This window comes from Rattus norvegicus, chromosome X (genome assembly GCF_021556685.1).
Source record: "Rattus norvegicus strain SHRSP/BbbUtx chromosome X, alternate assembly SHRSP_T2T, whole genome shotgun sequence".
NCBI classification, from domain to species: Eukaryota; Metazoa; Chordata; class Mammalia; order Rodentia; family Muridae; genus Rattus; species Rattus norvegicus.
This window is the reverse complement of record NC_141554.1, coordinates 143,933,100-143,958,208: the sequence shown is the minus strand read 5'-3', so window position 1 is coordinate 143,958,208 and position 25,109 is coordinate 143,933,100. Positions and strand designations below refer to the sequence as shown.

At 41.2% G+C, this 25,109-nt stretch overlaps 1 protein-coding gene and 1 long non-coding RNA gene across 3 annotated transcripts; both read right to left on the bottom strand.

Moving 5' to 3' along the window:
* Window positions 1-1,206: 1,206 nt before the first annotated feature.
* On the bottom strand, window positions 1,207-13,349 carry Cd40lg (CD40 ligand). 2 transcript variants are annotated; one of them, XM_087600868.1, is made up of 5 exons: window positions 12,102-13,071; window positions 11,112-11,243; window positions 7,627-7,681; window positions 5,980-6,042; window positions 1,207-2,473 (listed from the first exon to the last, which is right to left on the bottom strand). In XM_087600868.1, exons 2-5 carry the CDS (start codon window positions 11,139-11,141, stop codon window positions 2,097-2,099), a joined length of 525 nt encoding a protein of 174 aa, XP_087456994.1. In that variant the 5' UTR covers window positions 11,142-11,243; window positions 12,102-13,071; the 3' UTR covers window positions 1,207-2,096. The 2 variants fall into 2 exon arrangements, with proteins under 2 accessions (XP_087456994.1, NP_445805.2); NM_053353.2 differs by lacking the exon at window positions 12,102-13,071 and adding an exon at window positions 13,127-13,349 and having other exon boundaries at window positions 1,631-2,473.
* A 7,370-nt stretch (window positions 13,350-20,719) lies between these two features.
* On the bottom strand, window positions 20,720-24,850 carry LOC147998379 (uncharacterized). The gene is made up of 3 exons (XR_015646790.1): window positions 24,529-24,850; window positions 23,105-23,420; window positions 20,720-21,343 (listed from the first exon to the last, which is right to left on the bottom strand). It is a non-coding gene; the product is annotated as an uncharacterized LOC147998379 (long non-coding RNA).
* Window positions 24,851-25,109: the final 259 nt, after the last annotated feature.

Genomic DNA, 25,109 nt, shown 5'->3' with positions numbered 1-25,109 from the left:
AGGTAGAAAAAATTTGCAAGATAATGGTTCCCAAGGAACAAGAAGGTACACTGAAACACAGGGGCAGTGTTTAAATCAAAAGAGCATGAGTATATGAAGATGTACTGGGGTGTTCTCTTCTTGTTTGTATATCCATTTCTAGGACATACTGTTTACAAAATGGTCAGCTCTGAAGCCACACACATGTAAACAACAAAAATACTCAGTGGGTTATATTTATGTATTTATGCATATGTATATATATATGTAATACTAATAATCAAAGAAAAAGAGACTACCATCAATTTGAAAGTGGAGAGACATGGAGAAGGTTGGAGAGGGGGCCTTGGGCGTGTCTATAGGTAGGAAAGGGAAGGGGGAAAGAAACGATATTATATCTTATTTAAAATGTATAAAAAGTAAAATTAAATATATCTATCTAGGTGACACACTATTAAACTCGCGATGTCTCGATCCTATTCCCACTAACTCAGACAAATTGCATAGGAAAGATTATGCCACAACGTGGACATTCAGCTGATGTAAGAAGGAGAGAATTATGATGTATATGTTGTTGTTGCCCTCTCTTTTGAATGAACTAATGCCTTCCTTCACGAACGCATAGGATTCCGGCCTTCCTAAGGAAGGCCCACACTGTAAGAGTGTCATGGCCACAATCTACTAGGCTGCCATGGCTGCTACCTCACTTCCTTCAAGCACTATACTGAGTTTTGTCAGCTGGTACTTTTTTTCCCCCTTCACAGTTCTGGCCATGGACCTCAGAGACTCACACTTGCTAAAAAAGCACTCGACAGCTGAACCACCCTGACCCCATCAGGAGTTAGAATAGTGGAAGGCTCACCCTCAGGATGCTTCAGCTCCATTTTCTTGTTGTTTAGAGCGCAACCACCTAGACAAGCTGTTAGAAAGGTTGGCTCTTGCTACTCATTGAGGGCTCTCTCTCTAGTCTCCTTCTACCTTCCAGAGCAGGATGGGAACAGAGGACGAGAGTGTTTTTCAGTGACCAGGCTTCCACGTCATCTATCAAAGCCATGGCAGACTAGAAGAGAGTATGCTCTTACTGGTATAACTTATATAATATGCTCAGCTTAAGAACTATGTTTATGGTAACAGCTTTTCACCAACCCCTCCAAAAAAGTTGGCAAAATTACTTCCAACTACTTCCTCTTCCTCCCCACAACCTGAACGAGAGCTATACAACAACGATAATGTTAGAGGATCTTTATTAATCAAAAAATAAATAACATAATCATTAAATTCACTATGGAAACAATGGAGATTTCAGGGAGCTACGACAGATTCCTTTAAATATAGTCATTCCATCAGGAGGAATTAGCAGGCCAGGAACTGTTGTCTACAGTGACCAGACAGTGTTGTAGACAGATACAAGGTAGATAATAAGAGAACAACAGCCTGATTCCGTGTGTGTGTGTTGTGTTGTGTTTTGTGTGTGTGTGTGTGTGTGTGTGTGTGTGTGTGTGTGTGTGTGTGTCTGTAAAAGACAGAGAAAGGGAGAGAGATGGGGATGGAGGGAAAGAGAATGGAGACATTGAAATACTGAGTGTTGGGGTATTGGGGGGAAGGTGGAGGCAGAGTTTCTCAGTTCTCCGTGGGAGACTTTAGAACCTGGCCTACTAGGGCCACAGGGACCCCAAGTCAACCATAACAGATTGTGAGCTAAGGCTCACAGTTGCCCTTCTGCATCTTTCCTGGTAAGTCAAGTACACTGTCCATTGAACAACACACCCATAAAACAACAAAACTGAGCTCCGTTAGTTATCCGCTGTTTCATCAGAGCTCTGTCATCTGTGCATTATGGCTTTGTCTTTGCCTAGGGCTCTCTGGTAGTCTGAATCAGTGGGCTTGCTGTTTCAGATTGTAAGTTGTTAGGGAGCAGGGTCCATTAGGAGTTTGCCTGTCCTGTAATTCTGTTATTCCAGCTCTATGTGCCTTGGGGGTACATAATAAATAGTTTTCCATGAGGAGGGTCCTAGGGTTATAAATAGGCGGTTTAACACAGGGCAGGTCCTAACTGATGTACTGTATCTGGAAGACTGCCAGCATCAGCCCTGCTGCAGCCTAGGACAGCATACTGTTCAGAGTTTGAGTAAGCCAAAAGATGAGAAGCCAATTCCGTGGATCACTTGGCTTGCTTCAGTCACGTTGACAAACACAGAAGCACCTGCTTGTAATTCAAATACTCCGCCCAAGTGAATGGACTGTTGCTCACAAAGCTTGGAGGAACTGTGGGTATTCGCTGCCCTGAGTAAGATTCTCTCTGACCCACTGCTGGGCTTCAGCCAGAGGCTGACGATGAATGGACGTTGACTCAAAGGTTCCCGATTAGAGCAGAAGGTGACTTGGGTGTAGACATAATAGAGTCCTTCTCTTTTAACCGTCAGCTGTCTCCCATTTTCCAGCACTACCAAGTTGCTTTTCATGGTATAATATCCTTTCTTCGCCCACTGAAGAACTGTAGGAAAGAAGGGGAAGCCCTGGTGAGTGTAAGCACAGCACGGTATATATTCTAACAGGAAGTAAGGTTTAAGGTCGGATGCCAACTTTGTATGAGAATGAACTCTCAAGGCACATTATGACACTCAGAGGCACAAGGAATTACTGATACCACGTTTATATGGGCTTCAGAGTTATGGTCAGGTTTCAATCTGGGTTTTCTTCAAGCTTGGGCAAGTCACTTGATCTCCCCAGATTGGAACGTGACCCTAACTTTGAAGCAACAGAACAGGGGCAGGATTACAGCATTTTTTCAGAGCCCTGAAGAGGCGAAATAAAGTGGTAGGTAACAGCCAACTTCTCTCTTTGGACTTCTCCAAACCATTTTGCTCCTGGATTTAAGAAAGTTCGAATGATCAACCAGGCCTGGTGATGTGTGCCTAGGATTCCCAGACAACACTGAGGCAGGAGAATCTTGAGTGCAAGGTTAATGTCATCCTTAGCCACATACTGACTTTGAAACCCATCTGAGCTAAGTGAGACCTTGTCTCAAAACAACACAAAAGGGACTGGGGTGGTCCGGCATAGAGAAGGTCACTGAGACACACTGGTACCCAGCCTACGTGAGAAAAAAATGAGTCCCAGGTTCGAGGAAAGCCCCTATCCAGGAGACTAGGTGGAAAGTGATAAGACAAGAACACCTTCATTTGATCTTTGTGTGCCACCCCTACCCTTCACATATGTACACATTCACAAATACATACATACACACACATAAATGAATGAATAAATACATGTTTTTAAAATGAAATGCAAATGCTTGAGATTTATGCATGTCATAAAATTCTTGCTAATGGGAATGGGAACAGTTAGCTTATCATGAAAGTTACAAGGCTAGACTTGTCAGTCTATCTAGATTAGCTTCAGCTCGGAGCCAAGACCCCACTTCTTTCTTCTACTTTACGCTGCTGCAAACCTGACCTGCCTCCCACGACCAAGCCTAAAATAGGCAAGGAAGTATGAAAATAAACCATGTGTTCATTTAACTGTGTTTTGATCTCCCATTGTAGTGGGTGCCATCAACTTGAAAGTACCCATATTCTTGCGGCTAGGGCAGAGTCCCCACCAACAGTGTGCCCTTTTCTCTGCCGAGCTGCTGAGTGAGTTCAAAGTGCTGTGTGCACCCGATTTCAAATCTCAGCTTCCACAGCTAGATTTGATGGGGGCGAGGGTGGGGGGCAGGGAGAAGTAAAAGTATTAATATATATGCTTTCTTGAGGCTTTTTGATTATTTGATTTTCTTATTTTATTAGGGCATCTCGTTGCATCTGATACATTGCACCTCAAATTTTCTATAAAAGATGCTTGTTTTGTGATGTTCTCACTTTTGAACCATTTGATCCAGGAAAAAAAGACCAGATTCTCTTCTGTTTAATAAAAAGATTACCCACTTACATTTTTTCCTTTTCTGAGACAGGATCTCACTAGATACTCTTGGCTGGCCTGCAAACTTTCTGTGCAGACAAGGGTAGCTTAAGACTCACAGAGATCTGCCTGCCTCTGTCTCCTGAATTTGTCCCCTTTTGAGGGAAGACAAGGTTTCATGGACCCCAGGTTGTCCTGGAATTTACTTTGTAGTTAGGATGATCTAAAACATATAACCTTTTTGCTTCCTCCCTAGCACTGAGATTGCAAATAATGTGTGCCACGTTGTTAATGGCTTCTTTCATTTTGTTCTTACCAGGGGATGTAGGTCAAGTTTGTAGCATCATGTCCAGAACGGAATGAGAAATTTGAGGTGGCAGTGCACCGTACTGTCTTTCCTATGTTGTCCTGTACAGATCTACAGTGATATAGACTGTGACATATTTCACAGTCAGGCAGTAACAGTTCTACACCCTTTGAAGAATTCTAAATTCCACTAAATATATCCAAGGACCAAAAGATTTGGGTGCAGGTGGACAAGTACTAGTAGGAGGTGATTCTAGGAGGTTTCTCTGTTGCTGTAACCTACTGCAAAAGTGAATATGTGAATGGCTTCTCTGGTCACAGCACTAATTGTGATGTTTTCCCATAAGCATATTTTTGAGAGAAGAGTATATGACAAAAATACTAAATATTAAGAGAACAACTGTTATCCATGAAGAATGTTAGGTCGCTCCCTTGATATCACAGTGAAGGAAGCTAAGTTCTGGCACATTACTCAGGTATAGCATAGTTTAATAATATAACTTTCTTCCACATTAGTTGATTTGATATTCAAAACTACTCTGTGAAGTAGATGAAAAAGAAAACTGCCACCCAATGAATGGGATTTGCCTAAAGTCACTTAGCAAGAAGTTCTTAGCTATTAAACTCAGGTGCTCACAAACTCCCTAACCAGTACTCTTACTTATATACCGTGAGCCACAAGATCATGCATGTGCTTCTGTGTTATAATCATAGGGGAGCTCAAGTCACCTTGAAAACAACATAATGCAGTGTCTTCCTTTGTTTCTCTGTGGCTTTGTCTCTTATACACTCACACATGCACACACACATACACACACACACACACACACTCACATATGCACAAATGCACACACATGATTTAGAACTCCATTGTAGAGCCCTCTGCTGAAGCTTTCTAAGGCTGATCCCATGCTCATGCCTTGATGTACATGGGGAATTTTATGTTAGCATACATGTGTCCATCCATCTACAGATGTGATTCATTTTGCAGTAGTAGCTATCACAGGGTAGAGATTTGGGGAAAAATAAGGTCTGGATGATGGCCGAATGCATCTGGAAATAAAAGCATTTGTGCTCAAAAGACCACAGTATGCCATCTGTTGTTACTTCATTGAAAAATCTAACGTCTCAGTGCCTATTGATCTTTACAAAATGATTTTTACCTTTAATTTCCCTGAGGTCAGCCCCACTGAGACAGGGGTTAATCATACAGGGATTGACAGATGACAACAAAGACCTCCTGTGGCCCATTTATACACAGTGAAGTGGTTTTAGAAGGAGAGATGTTCCCTGCGAGGAGGTCACTACCTGCCATCTCTTTTTATTCTTGCAAAATAATGGTTTCTCCACCCAGTCATTCATCATTTAGAATCATCAGCCACTGAGAAAAAAAACATAATGAGAACATAGGGACTCTTTCCCACCTCCTTTTGTCTCTCTAAGCCCCATCTGTGCATTTGAACTGACTGTGATAACAAAGGACAGTGTATGGAGAGTTATATGGGTACCTTGGTAAATTGGTCCCTGGAGGAAGAAAAGTGCCTAATGATTAGGCTACGTTGCTTTGGAGTACCGACACACACACACACACACACACACACACATACACACACACACATACACACACACACACTCACTCACACACTCACTCACACACACACTCACACACACACACTCACTCACACACACACTCACACTCACACACACTCACACACTCACACACACTCACACTCACTCACACACACACACACTCACACACTTGGGTGGCTTTCACTCTGATGTTATGGGACTTACCAGATGCTGCATTACTGTTGGCCTCACTTACAACATGTGCTGCAATTTGAGGATCCTCATCACCTGAAGTGAAACCAAAAGCAAACTGTCAGGCCAAAGAAATGTACAACAGCTCATGGAATTCATGGGTCAAGTTCTGTAACTGCATAATAGTGATCGCGCTAGAGTAGTTTGTGTTAAGGGAAGGAGAACTGGTCTGGAATCTTTCCCACTGAAGGAAAAGGAGGCTTCTAGTACTTCAAAACACTGAATTGGCTGTTTCCATAGAGTCTTTTTCCTGCTTGGTATTCAATGCTCCATTCCACTTAACATAGATAGACTCAGGCTAAAATGTTGTTCTTCACTAAATGTGCCTTGAATCTTGCATACTGAGCTAGTGATATGATCATGGTATCTGGTTGGGTCAAATGGCTTTCCAGACTTTCAAATCTAGCTGTTTCATACGCAAGAGCCTTGCTTCCCAATTAAAAGTGCCCATCTCATAAAGGTAGAAACTGTGGTAACTTTCTTTCCAGTTATGAGACTGGTGCTGAGAATTTTGTAGGTATATTATGGAGATATTTTGTCCTGCATGATTTGAAAGTTCAGTTCAGTCAACTTTCTGATTTCTCTAAAGAGAAACATCTGTTTCGAAGGATGATTCCTCAAAATCTCATGAAATTAACAGGGAACATGGTATCACTGGTTACGTCTTGCAGTCATTGTGATGATGAAAGCTTCAGGGGAATCAGAGGAATCATTAGAATCCAGACCAGTGGTTATGATAGGTTCTGAGCACTCTCTTCCCCCAAGAAGAGTATCTATACCTTCCTATATATGCATTTCTGCCTGTGTATTAAATTTGTGTAGCTGTAGCATTGGTTTCAATAACCTTGTGATGTTATAGTTCCTGCAACAGTATCCTGTGATATAGAGAAGTAATCACTCTTTGCTCAGTACATCCCCAAAGAACAGAAGTGTGCCCAATAAGTGGACATTCCAGGAAATTTTTGAGGAACACAATTGGGAGGTTAGACTTTTTTTGAGTAGATATGGGCCTTAATATGATTATTAGAGCTATTCAAAGATAGACCAGGATGTCTTATTGAGTATAAAGTATCCAATTTCTAGGCATATCTAAGCAGAGGCCATATGCTCAGTAATGCCTTCATTCATATTCTCAGGACTGTAGTAGAATTGGGAGCCATCAAGCTCCTTTCATGACCTCCAAATGTCCAGGACACTCTCACTTTAAGAACAAACACATTTTAGAATTTAGCCGGTCTGTATTCATTGGTCCCAGAAGACCCACTGGGTACTGTCCTCCCACAAAATAGTTATCACTAAAAGATGAATGCCAATTTTACCAAATGAGAACTTTCTTATCATTTGGTCCTCTGAAGATGGAGCCAAATTGTGTGGTCCTTTGGATAAAGGTATTGGATGTGGGTTTTGTTTTCCTATTCGCTATTATCAATATTAAAAGGAACATCTCCTCTTCGACATGGACATAAAAAGCCTTTATATCTTAGAGGCCTGAGAACGTACCAGTTTAAAAAAAAGTCTTATTTTTATTTGCAGGGTTAAATGTTCCCTGTTTCATGTGTTCAATCTAAAGCTTCTTTTCACTCTTAAAGCATTTATCGAAATCTGTAAACAGCAACCTACCTCTTTGCATTTCAAAGCTCTTTTCTTTTTTCTCTTCTTTGTTTAACGATATATCCTAAAAGAAGAATCATTGCAAAACATCAGTTGACCGAAGCTTGTTTTAGGAGATTTAAAGGTATCATCTATTTGGCGATTCTCAGTACTGTGTTGTCTGCTTCTGGTGACAATTATAATATAGCTTATGATGCTGCCATTAATTCCACCATAGCAACTGAAAGTCCCTGGCTCTGACAGATGAGCTGACAGCCCAGAAAACCCAGGGGAGACCCTGGAAGCAAAATCCAGGCCTTATTATCTCCATTACAGTGCTCTCCCCAGATCAGAGGTTGTGACTCTGACCCTTTCTATGACCCTGACCTCCCTGCCTTTTGACAGATATTGATAAATAATGCTGAATGGGGTAATAATTCAACCATTGAAACTGGCATATGGAATATTATCAAACAAATGCAGGGCTTAGGTCTCTAAGCATAAGGTTAGTTTGAAACCTCTTAAGAAAAGATTTGAATATGGTCAGGGGAAAGAAATCCAGACTTTGGATGTGTTTTTATGGGTGGTTATTCTGTGTTGCCTACACTTATTTTGAGTAATCAACATTCAGCAAAGATAGCCCTTCTTCTAATTCTAGTGATGATGTTCAGAACACTTAGTTTCTTATTTGTATTTTGTCCTTTATTTGAAAATCCTATGCACATTGTTTTGTACTTTTAAGACTGGCTCTCACAAAGCCTAGGCTAATCTTGAACGTGTTATGAAGCTGGGGATGACCTTGAATTCCTGATCCTCCTGCCTCCGCCTCCCAAATGCTGATTGCAGGCATGTACCACAATTCCTACTAAATGTAACACTGAAAATTTTCTTTTACTTATAACTTGAAAGAATGCTGGACATACTTGAGGAAGCTAGCACGGACTTCCTCCTACGGAGCTTTGAGAGATGATCAAGACTGTTGCCGCCATTTTAAGAAGACGCAATCAAAGGCCTGGCAAGTATGAGATCAACCAAGGGCCTGAGACTTAAATGAAGTACAGAAAGTAGGATCGCACTCACAGACCTGGCTCAATCTGTTCCACCACTTTCTTCTGAACAGGCAGGAAAAGAAAACAGTAGTGCTTACAGATCTGATAGTCCTATGCTCCTTGCCATTCCTGGAACCTAATGCCTGCTGGGTCTTTCCTTCCCATTTCTTACCTCAAGAAGGCATTTGTGTGGTTACTCTTGACTATTTTAACTACGGGCTCAGCTTGGTTACCAGATGTGAGTGAGGGCTTAAGGCACTGAGAGCCCCACAGATTAACTTTCCATTTGAACTATGATGGGGGCACCTTGACAACGCAGCAACAGGAAAATGTTTGCAAGCTGACAAGTAAACAAAGACTCTTTGGTGTCTCTTCAAACACTAGTGCGTGATGATTGAAGTCGAGATACTTTTACGTTAGGTGGTTGCAGTGGTGTTGGGGCCTGGCCCAGATGAAAAACGTGAAATCAGCAAACTTTGTCGTTTCTGCACCCCGCCTTGACTTTTGTGAACTTTCCCCCACTCACACTCCCAGAGCCTTTCTTTTTTAATTTTTTTGTGGCTTCACTCTTCACTTCAATTGAAAGGGGTTTTAAAGTCAAATTTCAAAAAATAAAAAATCTTGGATTATTGATTTCTCTTTCCATGGAGATTCTACATGGCAGATAAGGCTGTATTGAGCTGTTTAACCTGAAATTGAAGTGATTTAATGCCAATCAAAGACACCTCAGAAATCGGTAGACAGATAACCATGAGACTAGCCATATTAGACAGGGAGCAAAGTAGATTTTACTATGTAATTACACTGTTCAAAGTGCTCGCCTCCACTTGCCCTAATTCAAGCCCTGACTTCCACATTGAAAGCTCCCACGACCCCAGCAGGCCCTGTGACTTCAAAGTTACTGTAGGCCAGAACTGGTCATGGTCCGAAATCCATTAACATAAGCTGAGAAAACACAAATGTAATCTCGAATTAGTCTATAGTTGACTTGATGGGCTCAACAGTTCCAAATCCTGTTTCAGAGTGAGACCTCTAGGAAAATGGTGACCTAAAGTGGGGAGCAGTAGATACAGGAGGATTAACTGATGGGAAAACTTTGAATTTTAGGTAAAAATGGCATTGCTTGGGGCTCTTCAGCTCACAGGTAAGCAGTACGTTCCTAGAGCCTTGGCTGATATGCCGAAAAAGTTCTACTTTTTTTTTCATATAAGCTGAAAAGACCCTTTCCCTTACTCCGATCCTTGGTAGATGATTCTGGAAGCTTTCTACATCTGACCTGAAGGAGGACAAAAAGAATTGGCAGGCCGCCTGTAAAACCTCTGGCTAACAGAGAGAAAAGGGGAAAAAGAACAAGCCATGTTCACTGCCATTCAAGGATACTGAAGTTTGATCTCAGACTGAGAGAAGGCCAGAGCTGGTAGTGTCCATCTAGAGAGTCTCAGCCTCTAGGACTCTACATGTAAGCACCGGAGAAACCTAAGACATTTCCTAAACTCACCAGTCTTGCAAATAAAGTGTTAAGAATTGTATGTAAATCCTAGATTATAGAACACGGGGTTAATACACACAAGGTACAAAGAACTAATCCTTGTACAGAAGTAAAACAATAAAATCTAAATTAAACTGGACATAGTGGTACATGCCTGAGGTTAGAAGCAGGAGGATTCAGAGAGCAAGCCTTCAGCTACATACAAGTCTTCCACAAATTGAAGACCATCCTAGGCTACTCGATTATCTCAAAAATTTACAAAATAAATAAATACATTCTAGCTTAATTTAAAAAACTTAAAAACCAGTGGCATATTTGAACTGAAGTCTGATCCCAGTAAGTGACTTAGGAATGAGCTTTTAGAATCTTCTTCCATACAGGAGAATGCATATTAAGTTCCGAAATAAGTAAGGTCTGAAGAGGACAATGAAGTTGGCTTGGCGGGTAAAGGCCAAGCCTAAAGGTGTGAGTTCAACCTGCAGGACTCACACAGTGGAAGGAAAGACGTGAGACTCGCAAGTTGTCCTGTGACTTCCATGTGTGTCATGAATTTACAGACGAAGTAAGCTCCTGAGCTCTTTACTCTGTTAACTGATTATATATTTTCTGTACATGGAATGAAAACCTTTTTGGTTGCACATGTCCAACTCAGCCCTGCTCTGCTTTTTAGCCTAAGGCTTTGTGTTCGTTTCTTTCTTTTTGTATATACACATTTCCACACCTACACATATGCGTGTGCATGTATATATGTGCACAAGCATGTTTATATACAACACATTTTGATAATGTCTCACTCTGTAGACCAAGCTGGCCTGGAAGTTTTTCCTTTGACTTTGGCCTCTTGGGCACTGAGATCGAAGCTGTGACCACTATCCCGGCTTACAGTTTAAACCTTTGCAGGGTCAGAACTCAGTTTGCACAACTGGGAAATGTACTAAAACTTCTCGGTGAAATCCGCCAGGCACTGAGCGCCTTACCTTGACAAGGTCTTCAAATTGCCTTCTCATCTCCTCACAGTTGAGCAAGGATAAGGACCCTTCTCCTTTGTTGCACCTCTTTAGCTTTTTTACGAATACAAAATCCTCGTGAAGGCTTGCTTCCTCCTCTACCTGTTTTGAAAGAAAGGCTGATGAGAACCATAATGAAGAAGAATGCAGCTAATCACGCCTGCCTTCACACTCGCTTCCACGGCACTGACAGAGGGGGAATGGGGGAATATTAGAAGTTATTGTGCTGGATTCCTGCTGTTCGGTACTTGCCATTTAAGCAGCTAAAAAGCCGGTGATTCTGATGTCATATTACCTGTGCGTCTGGATAGAAATCACAGCTATTCTAATGACTTTTTCATCTCAGCCTACCACAACAGCAATGTCCTATAACTGTCATTTTTCCCCGCCAGCCATAAAGTAGTTTGCTGCTGAGTAGTTTTCCCTTTTCATGGTAGTGTTTATAACGTGGCCCAGTACAAAGGAGTTCACTCACAGCATGAATTTATAGTTACACCTCTCATTTCTTCAGAACTTGTAGAAAGCATTTGCATTTTAAAAAAAATTATCTCTCCTCAACAAAGTGAATGCGATACTTTGTTTTTAAATATTTGAGTAATTTAATATATGCCATTAACTCATGTTGTCAACGAATTCCATACAACGTCTTCGTGTCTTAAGTGCAGATTCTTAACTTTCCAAACAAGAACCAATCTGGGTATAGTAGGACATGTGTAAACTCTATACTTGTAGGATGAGGCAGGAGTGTGCCTGTGAGTTAAAAGCCAGTCTGGTATATGTACTGAGCTCCAGACCCTTCTGAACTACAGCACGAAACTGTCATTTAAAGTTCACTTAAATATTACAGCACATTTGAGTCTGTGTGGGCTACAACTTCCCCATTATCCTCAAGGCCTATCTCTATACAGGCATTTGATGAAGCCCACCAGGTCACAGATGAATAAACGAACAATCAGATACCCAACTTGTCTCTTTGTTCCTCTGTGAAATCCAGTTGAGCAGGCAAGCAGATTATCTCCACTCTCATTACCGTCGCTACCTCTTCTTATATTGATAGAAACTTTAGGGCCTTCATTTAGGCCCTCATCTCAAAAAACGGGCAGCCAGTGCCCCAGAGAGAAGACTGCTACCCATTTGTTGGTACCTAGCCACTGTCACTTCCAGCCTTGTAGGAACAACTAGATACTTGGTTGCTTTTCTCCTAGTCATCTGTGATTAGCATTTCATAACATAGCCCATATGCCCCTCAGTGGATATGAACCAGCACAAGGGAGCAGGGTAAATCCTGAAGTTACTTTTCTTAAATTGTCTGCACCCTTCTTGTCCTCTCTTGTCTTTATCTATCCAATCATTTAAGCACGTAAAATACCTCAGAGGAGTACAGAGCAGTTTACAATGGCAGTTGGCATTGAAGAGTGGGACAGACTGCACCATTCTGACTTTAAAAATTGGCAGATTGGGGGCATTGTCCGTGTCTGTACTAATTCAAAACACAGTGGAAATTCAGATCAAATCAATGCTCTTTTTCTCTGGCTCACTTTTAAAAGTTGTCCTCGTGGGGCTCATTTAAAGTTATCTTTGTGGGAGAAAATAGTTTACTAAGGAAGCACCTTTTAGGAACTAACTGCTGCTGGTGGTCCAGCATGTACTACCCTGGGCCAGGCACTATTCTTTTCGGGGCTAGAATCTTTTGCTCTGTGGCATGGGCACTAAGTCTACCTCTATTTCCCTGATACAGAAAAAGCAATGGAAGTATGAAGTGACGTGTCCAGAATCTCAATGCAGTTAAAAGCCAAACTAAAATTCGAAGCCAGGCTGACTGATTTCAGATTCTGAGATCTAGGCAACAAGTAACATGCCACAAGAATATAATCCACTTAAAGGGTTTACTGTTCTCCATCATTTGGGTAGAACTTAGCTCAACCTATCCACAGATTAGTAAGAACCCCCCAATTTAGTTCATTCAGATTTGTAGATCACCTTACCTTATCCAATCTTCTATGAAGATACACAGCAAAAAGCACCGACCCAATCATCTGGGTGATAAGAAAAACAGTAAGTAAATACATAAAAATCTTCATGCTCGCTGGAAGCCCAGTAGCCACAGATCTGGGAGAAGGTTGGCTGTATGTTTCTATCATGCTGGCTGAAAGCTGAAATGGTGTCTTCTGACCAAGAAGGTGGCAGAGGCAGCATGAGAAGACTGTCAAAGTGGCCACCTTACTCAGGATTAGTTAAGAGCGCACAATCGTCGCAACCCACACTTCCTGGAAAATGTGCTTCGTAGTCTTCTGTCCCAGCAAAAAAGTTACGTAAAGGTTTTTTCTTTTCTTTTTTTAAAATTACACCCATATCATCCACTTCCAGGCTTTCCCTTTTGTTAGTAAAGAAGAAACGAGTTTCTTCTTCCATACATTCATTCTTGCCTTGAAATGTCAGACTTCTTAAAAGACAATGGCAGTATTTTCCTATTGCTGTCTAAATGTTGGGGTTCACCAGTTTCAAGGAAAGTGACAAATGAGTCCACAAGTAATAAACTTATTTCAATTTCAATCTTACTAACATAAATCTGGAACCTGGTATAAAGGTAAAGAAATAGACAGATGTTAGCAAAAATAAGGATTGATTTCACACCTGGTGTGCTGCCTGTTAATTGCTTCTCAAGACTTTGATTCTTTAATCTCTAAACTCAATAAAATCTTCCTAGCTTTGCTAGTCAAAACTACATATCATAAAGCAAAAAACATAGGGCTCTGCATTTATTAAATAAGATGTAGCTAGAAAGAGAATTTGTGTAAAAAAAAAAAACAGACAAAAAAAAAACCTTTGCTGAAAAGCAAATCTAGCTACAGTGTTTGGGAAATGAGACAAAAGCTTGGGGAGTGGAGCTAAAGGAGAATGATAAGCCTGACTTGGCCGCATTCCCTGTCTCCACAGTCATATGCTACTGATGTGTGGCTTCGGCTGAGAAACTGGACTCTAGTCCTTGCTGTGCTAATAAGTTCCTATGGACCCTGAGTGATTCACTTTGCCTCTCTAGGTCCCCTACACAAAGGGCAGCCACCTGTCTTGCCTAACCCATTGGTTTTGGTGAAGACAGAATAAAGATTTTAAGAAAAAGACTTTGGAGGCATCTTATACAATATACAGTTATCCCTATTTTTAATAGTTTTCATAGCTTAAGAAATGAGTTTCCCAAATGATTGCTAACTGTTTATATGGAGAACGAACTAACAATGGCCAAACCACCTCAGGTTGTGATGCTGTGTTCAGGATTACACATGTATGAATGGCCACTATGATGTCATATCAGATAACCTTCAAGCTAAACATAACTATGGAAATCTCTCTCCCACATCCCAACCCCCTGTGTAGAAACTGATAAAATTGCTTTGGTGATTCCTACAAACTTGTTTCAAGAGACAAATAGGAAATATAAACACTGCTCTGCTAGGGATACTGTCTGTGTAGTTAGCACCTGCTGTTTTCCCCTCCCACGCCTCGGCATCCTGTCCTGGGCCCAAACCTGTGCAGTTTTTCACTACATCTGCTAAGGAGGTGGCTTCAAAGCAAATGATAAACTTTGATCAGTCAAGTCAGAAGCATTGGTTCTTAGACAAGTGATCATACTTGGGCTCAAGGCTGTGTCCCAGGTCAACTTGCCACAATTATAGAAAGTTCAATTTACAAAGGCCCAGTGAAGATCAACTTGGCTCAGTCAAGCTCAAGGGCAAGGTTGCTACAGGGACCTTGGTCAGGCAGTCAGGGTTGGCTTGCACGATCAACTTCAAGAGTTGTGAAGCCTCCCTGCTCCTCCTTCTTCATCTGTAAACTTCTGAAGCCTGATCTTTGTCCACCACATACCACTGAAACTAGTGCTTCAGCTATGAGCTCAGTTAGAGTTTGGGCTGAATGCTTTTTAGCATTTATTTTTACTGTTCTTATTCCCCTGACCTATTTTTCTACCATCCTCCTGAGTACTCTCCACCCTTCAATCCTGTAACATCCAGGCCCCTTACTCCATTTTCTTGTCCAGAGTTACATAGGATAATTGGCTAATACAAATTGTATGAGTGTCAGGTGTACAGCACGATGCTATATGCATTGTGAAATGGTTGACGTTGTTTTGAAGCAGTTATCTTACAGCCTATCAGTGACATGTCCTGCTCAGACATTCCTTGTTTGAGCTTCTCTCCTTGTGTCTACCAAACATAACTGTTTTCCACTATTTGGAATTCATATGGCTCACTTAACACTACATGCTCCTCTTGCTCAAGTCACAGGCCATTCACAGACCTAGAGGGCTGCTTCCTCTTAGAATGGTTTCTATTCTTCATTTGATTTTTTTTTTTGGTTCTTTTTTTTGGAGCTGGGGACCGAACCCAGGGCCTTGCACTTCCTAGGTAAGCGCTCTACCACTGAGCTAAATCCCCAGCCCCTTGATTTTCTTTTTTGTTCCTCATACACATCTTTAATTGAGCACTAAACAGTCAGAGGCACGTGGATCTCTATGAGCTCCAGGTCAGTCTTGTCTACAGAGCAAGCTCTGGGACAGAACTGGTCCCACCATACACCTAATTGTAGAGGCCGGAGACCTGAGAGTTATTCATGAGCCCTTCCTTTGTCTTACCGACATGGCTGTCCAGCTCCAGTGGACTTCTTTCTCCCCAAGCTTCTTGACTACTGCTACATTTCATCCTCCTGTCAATGTCTAAACCTAGGCCTCTGCCTGCTCCTTCTCTTGGTTTACTAAACTGGGTACCCCAAAGTGTCTCCTCGCTTGCTTGCTTTCCTGCCCTCCACACTATTAGATTAAATTAAAATATTTTAAGTGACCATATTAGCCAATTTGATTCGACTCAAGACTGTTCCAGACACAAGGAAGTGCAATGACATGTCAACATGGCTATGCCATGCTGGGCTTGTATTTTAACTCATCCCTTCTATTTCTCCCTCCTTCCCTCCCTCCTTCCCTCCCTCCCTCCTTCCCTCCCTCCCTCCCTCCTTCCCTCCCTCCCTCCCTCCTTCCCTCCCTGCCTCCCTCTTCTCTTCCTCTGTCCCCCCTTGCTCTCTCTTTCTTCCTCTTTCCATATCACCCCTCTTTCCCTTCTATTTCCTCTTCCTTCTTCCCTACTCCAGCCCCTAAGGCCTCTTTCTTTTTTTTAATGCAAGTGTTTTACACTGAACTATAGTACCAGAGCTGTCTTTTTTCCTGTCCTTTTCAGAATAGTATTTTAGCACCAGACAACAATGGCTAGCTTTCTAGTTTCCACACTTTAGCTCTATTCTGATGTGCGACTCTGAGTCAAAAGGCCTTCCTGTTGGAATGTCCTACACTTATCTCTCTTTAATGCTGAGAGGGTTGGCTATTGTGAGAAATCTACAGCTAAGCCTAGGATAGTGAAGTGCCCTTGGATTCCTAGCAATTGGGAGCCTGTGGCCAGAGTGTAGTGAGACTGATGCTATCCTGATCTACACAGATCCCTTCTATACCCAAACAAACTGTAATACCTAAAACAAAAAATAAAGCCTTCAACTTCCTACATCCAGAAGTGACTCTCGAACTTTGTTCCTAGGAAATACGTAGATTTATTGCATGCATGAATATACTTGGATTGCTAATTGAATGCTGCCCACCATTGTTTCAGTTTGTGGAGAGTTAAATCAATGTGATATGTCTCATTTTTCAGTTGTTCTGATATCGACTCTTCTTAAGTCTCCTTCATTTTTTGCGCCTCTCCTTTTTGTTGCAAGCTGGTAACTGATCTGTAACCAATAACTATAAAGGGAAAAATTCTCTCAGTGTATTATACTTCAAAAACTTGCTTTGGGTGTGAATACACTTGTGGTTGCGATCTTATACAGATAACCTAGAATACAGTCATAATTTCTGCAAGGAAAATTATTTCCAGTATATATGAAAGAGTTAACTATATTAGTATTCTGCTTGTTTTATGAAGGGTGTCACAGAGACTATTCTTTTTTTTTCCTAAATATGCTGGAAGATTATCCACTAGAGGATATGTTTTTTTGATTTTCAGCACAAGAAATGAGCAAATCCCTGCCCACATTTCTTCCCTCATCTTTCACAAACCATTGGTGCTTATCCCTGCTCATCACGCATATTAAGCGAGCCTTGTTTCTCTTCAGGTACTGTGCCTTTTCCTACTATTCCCTATGTACAGGCTGGTTCCCTATCCCTTGACATTAATGTCTGAAGTGCAATACCCCCTCCTACAAGGTGCCCACATCTGTGTTTTATCTATAGTAATATTTGCCACATCCTATCGTATTTGATTGTCTGACATCTCTGTCATTAGCTTCTAGAACAGGATGTTTGTTTTGGTAATTTCAGAGTCCTTGACATCTGAAGAACTGTAAGAAAGTAGTAACTGTAATTTCTTAACAGTAATATAACTAAGCTGTCTTTGGGGTAGAAAGAGAAAGTATAAAACATTGTAAGCTGGAAGAATACCTCTGGGGTAGGCTGGGGCTGGAGAAATGGCTCAGTAGTTAAGAGCATTGACTGCTCTTGTACTGGATCTGGGATTGATTCCCAGCCCACACATGGTAGCTCACAAGCATCTGTAACTGCAGTTTCAGCGGATCCATTCCTTTTTCTGACCTTGTGCAACAAGCATCCATATGGTACATACACATACGTGCAGGCAAAACACAAAATACTCAAAACACAAAATACTTAGAAAATCTAAGACAAAGTAGAATAGGAGGAGGAGGTGGGAGAAGAGGAAGAAGAGAAGAAGGAGGAGGGGAAGGGAGGGGAGGGGAGGAGAAGGAGTACTGGCTAGCCTTGCTGGTGATACAAGTCAGAATATATTTGTTTTGAAACTTATTCCAGTACTTAAATTTCTCTTCTGTCTGGAGTCAGTTTCATTTGCTTGTTTTGTCCCTTCTTTTTCACATTGTCAGCTTTCCTAAAATGTCCAATGACCATTAGCTTGTCCATCCACGTCCTTTGGTCGAAGGCCAGGTCTCCTCATGTAGTCATGGTTGGCCGGAAACTAGCTGTGTAGAGCTGCCCCATGAGTGCTGGGACTTGTAAATGTGTGCCACCATGCCCTGCTAGTGTTCAGTCCTTATTTATGAGTGGACACCTGTGTGGATTTTTATGAGTAGAAGGCATGGGTTTCCTCTATAATTGTGTTGATCTGTTTCCCCTACAAACATCGCTCTGCAGTGAGAGGGCTGAATGTGGCTTCTGTTTAAGAATGTGTGTGACCTGCCAATAAGCAGGCTTCCCTTTAGGTTGTGGGTAGAGAGACAGGAAAACCAAGGACCCTCTCCAACTGATAAGCTAAGGAGGTGGAGTTTTCTGGAGGTGGAGTTTCGAGACGATCAGTCTTGACTGATAGATGCTGGTTTTCCTTTGGTTTCTTCTTCCCATCCTCAGAATGCTACCTTGATCTCTTTCTAGACAACTTTAGCCCAGGGGCAAAGGCTGAAAGCTGATGCTCACAAAAATGTTCCTGGGGGATTTCCTGTCAAGTTCACATTGCCAAAAACAGTGGCAATAGCCTGAAATACTTGAGGTGGGATCGTAGGACCTCAATGACCAATAATTCCAAAAGAGGTAACCCATTCCTGACATGAGGCTTTTTGTTTAGTTCTGTGGTGTCTAGTAGGAGACATTGCATACTGCTCCTTTATAGGGCAACCCATTTTCATTCTTTTTATGTTTATATTGTAGGAAGCTTCTACCATAATGGTTTTTTAACATGATTTATTCAGAAGGTTTTAGCTTCAGTTTTCCACATACTCCCTTCTCTACTCTCTACTATGACTTCTCATCCCCCACACCATCTAAGCCTTTCTGTTCTCATATTCAAAAACACTGTCCCACCATGTATCCCTCCATTCTATATTCCCTCCCTCTTGAATGGCCTGTTATTAATTCCCTGACCTCTGAGGGTATTCTGAATGAAACACACATATCTAAAGATTTAAAGCTAATATCCATAAATGAGAAAAGACACGGGACATTTTTCTTTCTGGCTCTGGAATGCATTGCCTAGAATGATTGTTTCTGGTTCCATCCATTTACCTGTGAATTACGTAATTTCATTTTTATTAACAGCTGAATGACATTCCACTGTGTAAATGTAACACATTTTCATTATCCATATATCTGCTGATGGACATTTAGGCTGTTTCCAGGCTCGGGCCATTATGAATGAATGTGGTGAACAAGTAGCTCTCTAGTAAGATATAGAAACCTTTGGGGATATCCCTGAGAGTGGTATAGCCAGATTATATGTTAGGTCTCTATCTAGGTTTGTAAGGAACTTCTACACAGATTTCCATAGTATCTACAATAGCTTGCACGTTCACCAGTGGGAAATAGGTATTCCCCTTTGCCCATATGCATGCCAGCATTTGTTGGTGGCATGCCCAAGACCTGAGCAAGCCCAAACCAGATCAAATCCCAGCATGGAGAGGGGAAGTGGGCACATGGTCCCATCCCCAGCTGAGGAAACTAAAACTGCTTGGAGACAGTTTTATTTAATGATGTGGCTCGAAATAGGTGGACTACCCTTCAGGGGAAGGTCATACTTATAAGAACCTATGAACAGAACAAACTGGACTTGGTGGGTAAAAGAAGCCATGAAGCTGGCTGAGTAGTAAAAATGATGGATCTCGGAGGTGCTGAGGGAGGAAAGATAATTATGATTAAATAAATTTTGTACAATTCTCAAATAACTAATTACAAATTCAAAAATCAAAGTTCTATATATTATTTTTGGGGATCATGATAATATAATATTCTGAAAATATCTCTCACATTCTAGGAGACTGGAACTTTTGCTGGGCCTCACAGTTAATGTTAAGAAAACTTAACATTATACCTGCTGTGTGTTTAGCCTGCTTTTAAGAGAGCAATGCAACAATCAACTTTATTTGCCTTGCATTTCCCAAGTAATCAACTTTTATAACCTTAGCTAATGTATAGCTGTAATCTCAACATTAACATTATGTACTTAATAGTCTTCTGACTGACATAAATATATAAAAATGATTTGCGGCTTTTCAACAAATACAGATATTGAAAGCAACTTCTTAAAAATATCCTATAAATGTTGAAAGCATTCATTTATGGATATTGGTTGATAAACAATGACATTTGTTATCCAGGTTAGTTAGGATCAGCTGGAGCCAGAGACTTAATCCTTATAAAACTCTGGTAAAGATTTCTGTCAAGAATCCCATTCCTTCCCCATGTGGTGCATTTTGTGCTGCTCAATAATACAGAGCAAAGCTCTTTATTAGGAACAGTCACACACAGACAGAAGACAGACACAGGGACAAACAGATTCACAAGGTAGCCCTCAGGCAGACACTGATTCAGACTCATGCACAGACGGGGAAGACATAGGGAACATGAAGTGCAAAATTCAAGTCTGCACTTGCTCTTGGTTAAATGACACCAAGGTTAGAAGTGGTTGTGCTGTTATTGTTGTTATTGTTGTTATTGTTATTGTTGTTGTTGTTGTTGTTATTGTTGTTATTGTTGTTGTTGACGGTGGTGGTGATGGTGGTGTGTGTGTACATTTTATTTATTTAAATGGAAAAGTTTAATTTAAAAAACGATATTTTTACTCACATCATAGGGATTGACACATATACCAACCAAACATAAGAAAGTAAGTTGCAGAGGCTGTTTGACTCCTGTCCTATTTCTTTTTCTTTTGTTATATTTACTTTTATTTCTTTATTCTAATAGTATATTTGTGGCATAACTAATAACTCTGTACTTAAGTACTCATTTAAATACTTTTCATTTCCATAAGTTCCAGAAGAACAAAATTTATGTTTATCTTAACATTAAACAATCAACCTATACCCTTAAAAAACTCCACACCCAGCCATTATTTTTCATTAGTTAGATCAAGAAAAAACCAAAAAAGTGTTTTATATTTTTTTCTTCAAATTCATGTAGCACACTTTAAGCCTCCAATGTAAAATTTTGTAGCACTTAAGAACTTAGGCTATACCATGTGAGACTCTCCATGTGGCTCTGAAGCCCAAAGCTAAAGATGATGTGATCTTTGGTATCTCCATCCAAGGTACTGTACTCCCTGTCTACATTAGCAAGAGGCAATTTCAAAAGTCACTCCTTTGAATCAGTTCATTTGGTTGAGTCAATGTCCATTGAGTGCACACTATGGCCAAGTGCAGAGCTGGACCTGGGGATAAAAAATGAGATGAACTTGAAAGTTGAATCATATGTAACAAAGCTTAGAATGTAATGCTCATGTTTCCCCTGGCTTTTATAACCTGGAACGTGTCCCCATTTCCACTCTTCAGAATATTCTGGTTGGTTCTATTTACTCTGACATTCTAAGGGCCCAGGAGGAGTAAGCCAGGGAAGGACTAGGGATAATCACCTCTAGTATAGACACAGGGAGTTAGGAAGGCAAGTGTTTGGAGTGTGGGCCTGGTTTCAGGCATTAGTTTCTGTGGTGCAACCATAATCTTCAATATCAATACTGACCAGCTGCTTACCTCCATCCAAGGTCTCCAAGGTGAACTTCCGTTCATTCATTTCGGCAGTAGGTTTAAACAGGGTCTCACTATGTAACCCAGACTGGTCTCTCACAATTACCTTGTCTCATCCTAAATGTTGAGATTATTGTCATATATGACACCCAGCTAAATTCTAAAAACATTTAAAACTTTTAGTGTTTTACATGGGTATACAGGTCATGCCAGGATGTAGATGTCAAAGGACAATTTGGGGGATTGGTTGTGTCCTTCCACATATAGATTCTAGTGGATAGCACTCAGCTCTTCAGACTTGGTGACAAGCACCTAGTGAGCTGTCCTGTTAAATCTTTACTGTATGTAAATTTTTATAAGAAATTAGCCTATATGTACTGAGGTACTTAGATAAGAAACAATGGCTACCACTGAGTAGAAAAGTTATAGTTTAAAGAGGGACAAATTTTACTTTTTGCTCTATATCCACTGAACAAGCAATTTTACCTTTATGAAAAGGTATTTCTGATAAACTTTGTATTGAAGGACACAAATCATAAGCCAAATGAATTTTCATAAAGTAGATACACTCATTGTGGTCATCACCCAGATTTTAGTACTACTATTATCTCAGAAGCACCCTTCTAGCCACTTTCATATCTCACAGTGATAACCACTGTTGTGTCCTCTATGACCAAAGGCTACTCTTGATTGGCTGAGGGTTTACCAGTTCCTTATCCTACTAGCATTTGGTATCATCCACATAATGTATTGTAATTCTTATAGTTCCATAGTATTATTATCTCATTTCAGCTTTCATTTGTATTTTCCAATTCATGTCTTCATGGACTTTTTCTGAGTATATTTTATTTAAATCTTTGTAAAGAATTTATAATTTTTATTTTAAAAATATGTATGATCTATATATAGGTATGTGCATATGTGACTGAAGTGCCCATGGAGACCAGAAGAAGGAGTTAGAATTATAAGTTGGTTGTGAGCCATCCAACACAGATACTGGAGGATGAACACAAGTCCTCTGGAAGAGCACTAGAGCTCTTAACTGCTGAGCCGTATCTCTAGCCCCGCCTTAGTCCTAAACGAGAAGATTATATAAGGCTCTGCTGTGTGCAAGGCATTGTTTACGTTCATAAATGTTCTCTTTCTGTCCCTTTTGGAAAGCCTGAAGATAGTGTCAGCAAGAGAGGGTGTCCTTGGAGTAGTCTGTGGCTTATATCTAGGGGAGAATGTGACTTCTCTTTCTCTGACTTTATGAGGAAAAAGCCCTCAGAGGCATGTCTTTTATTATTATTATTATTATTAACTTGAGTATTTCTTATTTACATTTAGAATGTTATTCCCTTTCCCGGTTTCCAGGCCAGCATCCCCCTAGCCCCTTCCCCTCCCCTTCTTTATAGGTGTTCCCCTCCCCATCCTCCCCCCATTACCGCCCTGCCCCCAACAATCACCTTCACTGGGGGTTCAGTCTTAGCAGGACCAAGGGCTTCCCCTTCCACTGGTGCTCTTACTAGGCTATTCATTGCTACCTATGAGGTTGGAGCCCAGGGTCAGTCCATGTATAGTCTTTGGGTAGTTGCTTAGTCCCTGGAAGCTCTGGTTGCTTGTCATTGTTGTTCATATGGGGTCTTGAGCCCCCTCAAGCTCTTCCAGTCCTTTCTCTGATTCCTTCAACGGGGGTAGAGGAATGTCTTATAGGTAAAATTCTATATACAATTCTATATTCTTATCCTCTTCTATACAAGAATATCTTCCTCCAAGGGAAACCTAGAAAAAATGTATAGCCATAACAAAGCTTTTGGAAGTCATTATACCTTCTTTCTCTAGGACTTTAACATCTGCTGCTAGTGTATCTGACACAGACACTGTCCCCATAGCATCTTTCTATATAATTTTAAAAGTTTCCTCCATTGATGTTTCCTATGGAAAGACTACCCAGGGAAGCTAATGATGACAGATATTTTGTTGTCAAGTCTTTGAGATCTGGAGATTCAAAGTGAAGGAAGAAAAGACTGCTAGCTATGAAGATAGAAAAGCAAAGAGAATATCAACCACAGTGCAGTGGGCAAGCACTGCAGAGAAATACTGGCAGAGGTGTGCTTAGAAACAGAAACAAAACACTTATAAAGGTGCATGGGCTCAGGCTTACCTATGATAAGGAGGGGAAGAAGACTTGAGAGGGTCAAGGAAGGTTTCCTGAAAGAAGTAACATCAGAGAGTCTAGGAAATTTTCTGGGCTAGAAAAGAATGCAGTGGAAAAATGGGCCACGGGTAGGGGTAGCATGTGGAAGGACCCAGAGACTGAAGGTCAGGAGCTCTATCTCCACATGGTCCAGTATTCTTGGGACAAAAGCTTTGCCCTGGAGTCCTCACAGCAAGAATTTACCTGTATGTTTTAGCCTGCCTTTTAATTTTTAAATCTATCATATGCATCAGGCTCAGGCTGCCTCATGCATCTTCCTTTTGGGCTCCAAAACTCCCTTAGGCTATTGCATAGCTTCTATATCTAGACATCTTTCTGCATAAATTTTCCCTGCCTGCCCTGAGTTTCTACTACCTACTCCTAATCCTCTTGGTTTAACTTGTTAGAGATCCCTCCCCTCACTCTTCTCCTCTCTGTTTCTGCTATCACTTATAAGGTTGTCTTCAGCTCTGACCTTTCTGAGTTATGTAGCCCCTTCATGACAACTTCTGGTGAGGGCATTGCTTCTGAAATGTGTTCTCTCCTCTCAACTCAGCCTCAAGATGTCCTCAGAGGACCCTGTCTTCCCCGTGGGATCCCGATTAGGATCTACCACCAGTATCTCCTAGGGCAAACCCTTTATTTTCTTTCTAAAAGGGAACAACTGAGGTTCAGAGAAAAGGAGCGACTTACCAAGTCAGGTAGCAAAGGAGTCGCATGGCTGGGACTAGCCTGAGTTGAGTCTCTTGGATTCCATCCTCTTGCTCTTTTTCTCAAGGATCAGGGCTTCACTGTGGCAGCAGGCTCCCAGCCACTGCTTGCACTGTGTGCCCATCTCTCTCAGCACTTCCCGCCTGTGCTACTTCATTACTACCCACCAGAGCTAGCCAGTCCGTGCTTCTGACTCAGCTGTCTAAGCAAAGGACATCTAGTCATGTCTTCATGTCTTTAGATGATTAAGGAAATATTGGAGACAGGAAACATTTTTTCTAGTTGGGTAGGAGGTGTTAATGGTGCAAAGGAGGTGGAGGCATTCAAATATAGTAAGGTTAGCGTGACAGATAATCTCTCAGTGTAAGCTACAGCAGGGGTGAGGGTGCGTGGAAGTGTTATATTAAAAGATGTAGGGTTACCCAGTAGATGCATTATGCCAATGAAGTATTTTTACTAGCTTAGAGGTGGTCAGGATATTGAAAATACCATGACAAAAATAGGGCGTTTCCATAGATCCACTTTTGTAAAAACATGGGAGTATCTCTGAAGTATCGACGAGT

Bases quoted from the DNA above. Each gene is read 5' to 3' on its own strand.
- Cd40lg (NM_053353.2), bottom strand. From the start codon at position 13,282: ATGATAGAAACATACAGCCAACCTTCTCCCAGATCTGTGGCTACTGGG. The intron at 7,682-11,111 runs GTAAGGCGCTCA...TTCTTCTTTTAG, and splicing joins AATTTGAAGACCTTGTCAAG to GATATATCGTTAAACAAAGA. The intron at 6,043-7,626 runs GTAGGTTGCTGT...GTTTCACTTCAG, and splicing joins GAGCTTTGAAATGCAAAGAG to GTGATGAGGATCCTCAAATT.